The 3955-nt window shown below is 43.3% G+C and overlaps 1 protein-coding gene across 2 annotated transcripts in view; it reads right to left on the minus strand.

The window, feature by feature from the left end:
- Positions 1–437: 437 nt before the first annotated feature.
- ZZZ3 (zinc finger ZZ-type containing 3) overlaps positions 438–3955 on the minus strand; it is a 34247-nt gene continuing 30729 nt past the window's right edge. For both annotated transcript variants that reach the window (XM_018559880.1, XM_018559881.1), the window contains exons 11-12: positions 3633–3733; positions 438–1048 (exon numbers count right to left, since the gene is read on the minus strand). In XM_018559880.1, the coding sequence (XP_018415382.1) occupies positions 904–1048; positions 3633–3733 (246 nt within the window). In that variant the 3' untranslated portion in view covers positions 438–903. The remainder of the gene's footprint in view (positions 1049–3632; positions 3734–3955) is intronic.

Raw genomic sequence — 3955 nt, forward strand, 5'->3', positions numbered from 1 at the left:
AGGGAAGCAGGCCAGAGACATACAGCAGGCAAGCCAGCAGATGAGTCTTACCCACCAGCATCCTCCCAAAACTAAAAATACCAGTCCTGCAGGGACTAACCCTTTAAATGTTTTGTTTTTCTTTGTTTCTTTTCCTGAAGGAAGGACCTAAGTAAAGTTTGAAGTGTTAGACTTGACACGGTTACTACGAGTGGCACTGTATCACCATTTTGTGTACACGTCACATGATCATCAGAACATTACATTTAAAAAATAGATCTCAAAATCTCGACATTCACACGCGCTCACACCCCGCGAGCTGGTTGGAGAAGCCCCCACAGAAACCTGAATCTGTAGTGCTTGATTGTAGTTGTTTGTCTTTAAAAGCAGCTCAAAGTCTAGCAGAGTTTAATCCATAGGTGGGTAAGCCATCTCTTTTTTTTTTGCCCCCCATTGTCTTTTAAACAGTAGCGTCTTCTAAACAAACACTGTGATTGGTTAAAACCTTCTGAAAACGTCAGTTTCTGTGCAAAAAAGGAGAAAAATAACATTTCACAAAACTGCAAGCTAGTAAACCAGTTTTAATATAAATAGTTCACATTTGTTTTGACCGATTATTGTTTTCGTCGGAAGCCTTTGGAAAGATGAGGAGTTGCTGTAACGTGCGCCATGAGTTGGTTGTAAATAAATCGGAAGTCCCCGGTACTGACTGGCGGCCTGTAGCGGACGTGCCCCCCCAGGGAGGTCTGTCCCGGACGCCAGTGGAATGTTGGACTGCTGTAGGTGCGAAGTGGAGTCTGAGGGAGCTGTCTGCGAGCAGAGTCTCGGAAGGAAGCCGGAAGTCTGCTGACAACTGCATGGTCCGCTCTACTGCCCCCTGGTGTCTGCAAACGATTACACAGCCGGCTGCGTGGCTGGGTCACGTCATCTGTTTGCTGGGAAATAGTTCGGGTCCAGGTAATTGTAACTGGTGCCGTGTGGCATGCAGTAATCGCGATCTAGGAATGTCTCTGCCTTGTACACCGGCTCCAGGTGGTGATCCTCTTTGTGGGTTTCTGTTTCGTACAAACTGCAAGAATAAAATGAAAACATGTATTTGTATTTTACTTTCTTTATTGAAGTCAAGTGAAGCATACATAACAAAATGCATATAACAAACAACTTAAAGGTGTGGAAAACGTCAACCGGTCAGAATTAACATTCAGGATACAGTATGCTTTGCAATGGAGAATATCACAATATAATTTACATTTATAGGGAGGTTAGGAGGAAGGGGAGGATGAAAAAACAAGTGGAAAGAGAGGAGGGGAGGAAGGAGGGAAGACAAGGTATGGACCAGTTATGCGTCAGGCAATATTAGAGATCAAACAATGCAGTATGAATGTACAATCCATTTTCTCCAAGCTGAGAGGAGTTATTTTTCATGGCAAACATCTTTTCATAGGAATATTGGGTGTTAACTAATGAAATCAGGTCAATGATGTTAGGAGGAGTTGTTTGTAACCATGTACGGCTAATCAACAATTTAGCTGCATGTATTTGTATTTTAATTAAAATATCTGATGGCAGAAATTCACTTCAAGCCCATCTTCACCTTTTTATTTTTTTTAAATCATATCCCCTCCTGTTCAAAAAAAAAAAAAGTTGGAAATCACTATTCAACGCACCGGTCATGTCCCTGTGGTTTCTTTCAAGGGAGCCTGTGCCCAGATCATGCACATTAAGGGGCAAGAAGCAAAGCACACTGTAAGCAAGCCCTCATTCATCTCTGTATCTATAGGCATTGGGGAGAAATGACGCAGGGACACTGTGCTTTCCTATGAGAGCAGCCTGCCAGCCCTCTGATAGAAACACGCAGCAGGTGTTTCCAAGTTGTAAGAAACCAATGGAAATAGACTTCAGAATGTTTGCTGCGATCTTTAAGGGTCTCAGAGAATGAATAACTTCACAATGAAAGCTTTTACTGCTTGTTAGGAATATGCAAATGGTGTGCTGTCTAAAGTCTGGGCACAAGTGCATGGCATCACTTCCTGTGAATACAGACCATAATGGACACAGTAACTGGGGAGTGCCATTACATTGGTCTGGGCTCACAGTACAGTGCATGGAAGAACGGAGCTGATATAATGTCAGAGCTATTCTCTGCCGTGCTGAAGGCCGTCCACCACCACTGGAGGGGAATAGGAAAGACCAGGGGCCAGAAGGCAACTAGAAAAAGTGTATGTGTGCTGGAAGTTTTAAAAAAAAACAAAAAACAACTTTAACCTCATAAAGACGGGAGGATTTTATGGGATTATTCCGTCATGGTTGTCCGTGCCATAAGGACCCATTCCACCATGGGTCCTTAAGGACCATTCCCTCTATATGAGAACTTTTTTTTTTTTAGACATATGTCACATCAAATTAAAGCCCTTTTTGTCCTTTACAAAATGTTATACAATAGGCTTTGGTCCTTGACTGAAAGACAAGCATCAGTGTCTTGGTCCTTAAGGACAAGCACACCAAGCTCCTGAAAAAAGCAAGCTTTTGGTTTTGCTCCATCTCTTTTTGAACACAGAGAACTTATCAAATGTCCTGTCTGCCTCCTCTGGTTTAAACTGTCTAGACAAAGCCAGGGAAGAACCTCTCAAGCATCCCAGAATCCATTGCTTCTGAGCTTAGCTCATAACGGTCTGGCAAAGTGAGCTAAGCTATGGTGTCCCAGTGGGGACGTTTCACTTCACGTCCTGTCCGATAACCACAGAAGAAAGCGAGAGGGACATCCCTTGGGGTTAGCGGAGTCACCAGAACTAGTGTTCCCCATTGGAAGATTTCCCATCTATTCTTGTTCTGGTGACAACCCAAAATTTGGGAATTTTTTCAATGGTCATCAGAACAAATAGAGAGGATGAATCTCCCTAACAGGGACACTGATGGCAATAAGGACCTGAGAGATGTCCTAATTCCTCTCCACTCTATCCAAAACTAAAAGGACACTTGTCAGAGAAATAAATTGACTGCACCACACTTCTGACCCCTGCAAAAGATAGCTGCCTGGCTGTCATGTTTTGTCAAAATGCTTTGGCTTCAAAAGCAAATGACCAAGCACGGGTAAAAAAAAATGTTTTCTTACATTTCTCTGACATTGAAGGTGATGTGTTTCTAGATTGGTGTCTGTACATCTCTGCACCCGCAGCCATGCTTGTGTAACACAACTGCTGGAAGAGATACTACGATCCACAGAGTGAAGCTACACAGACCAAAGCACTAAGCTTTCACTGGACCAGATTACACTCAGAGCGGTTCCTGTCCTTCAGCACACTGATGTATGATGTATAATGCAGTGTAGAGAAGGCATTTCAAGTTCCCTCAGAGCTCTTATATATGCCCTATAGACGCCTAGAAATTATTCTCACATCAGTCATAACCTGAGGGTGGAACTTGTTTACTCAGCCCAGCATAACCCATTTAAAACGAACTGGGAATCAGCCTTGTCAGAATTCTGCCCCCAAACCTGCTATAACCACCGTATACAAACCCCAGAGCTGGAGTAGAATATTTACCTGAGAAGATGATATTTCAGTATGTATCAGCTGCCTGCTATTACCAATGAATGAACTTTATGTCCTAGTGACAGGTTTATGTTAAGCATACTTGGCTTCCGGCACACTCACCAGTCTGAGCACGAGTCACAAAAGTCCACAGACATTTGAGCAGGACAGTCCTGGCAATGCCACCGGATACCCTGGATAGGTTCTGTCCGGCAGTTATCACACTGCAAAAACACCAGAAATGACGTTAAGTTTGCAGCAGAACAATCCATCAAGATAAAACCACACGCACAACTTACTATAAATAATGGTTATAAGCATTTACACATCACTGTCTGGAATGGTGCACATTTTGTATTACTAATGACAGAATGTAATATGACAGAGCTGCAGGTCTTCATATACGGGGGGAAAGGAATGCTGGGAACACTGGGGGGGGGGGACAA

This window comes from Nanorana parkeri, unplaced genomic scaffold, assembly GCF_000935625.1.
Source record: "Nanorana parkeri isolate BGI_ZX_2015 unplaced genomic scaffold, ASM93562v1 scaffold418, whole genome shotgun sequence".
NCBI lineage: Eukaryota > Metazoa > Chordata > Amphibia > Anura > Dicroglossidae > Nanorana > Nanorana parkeri.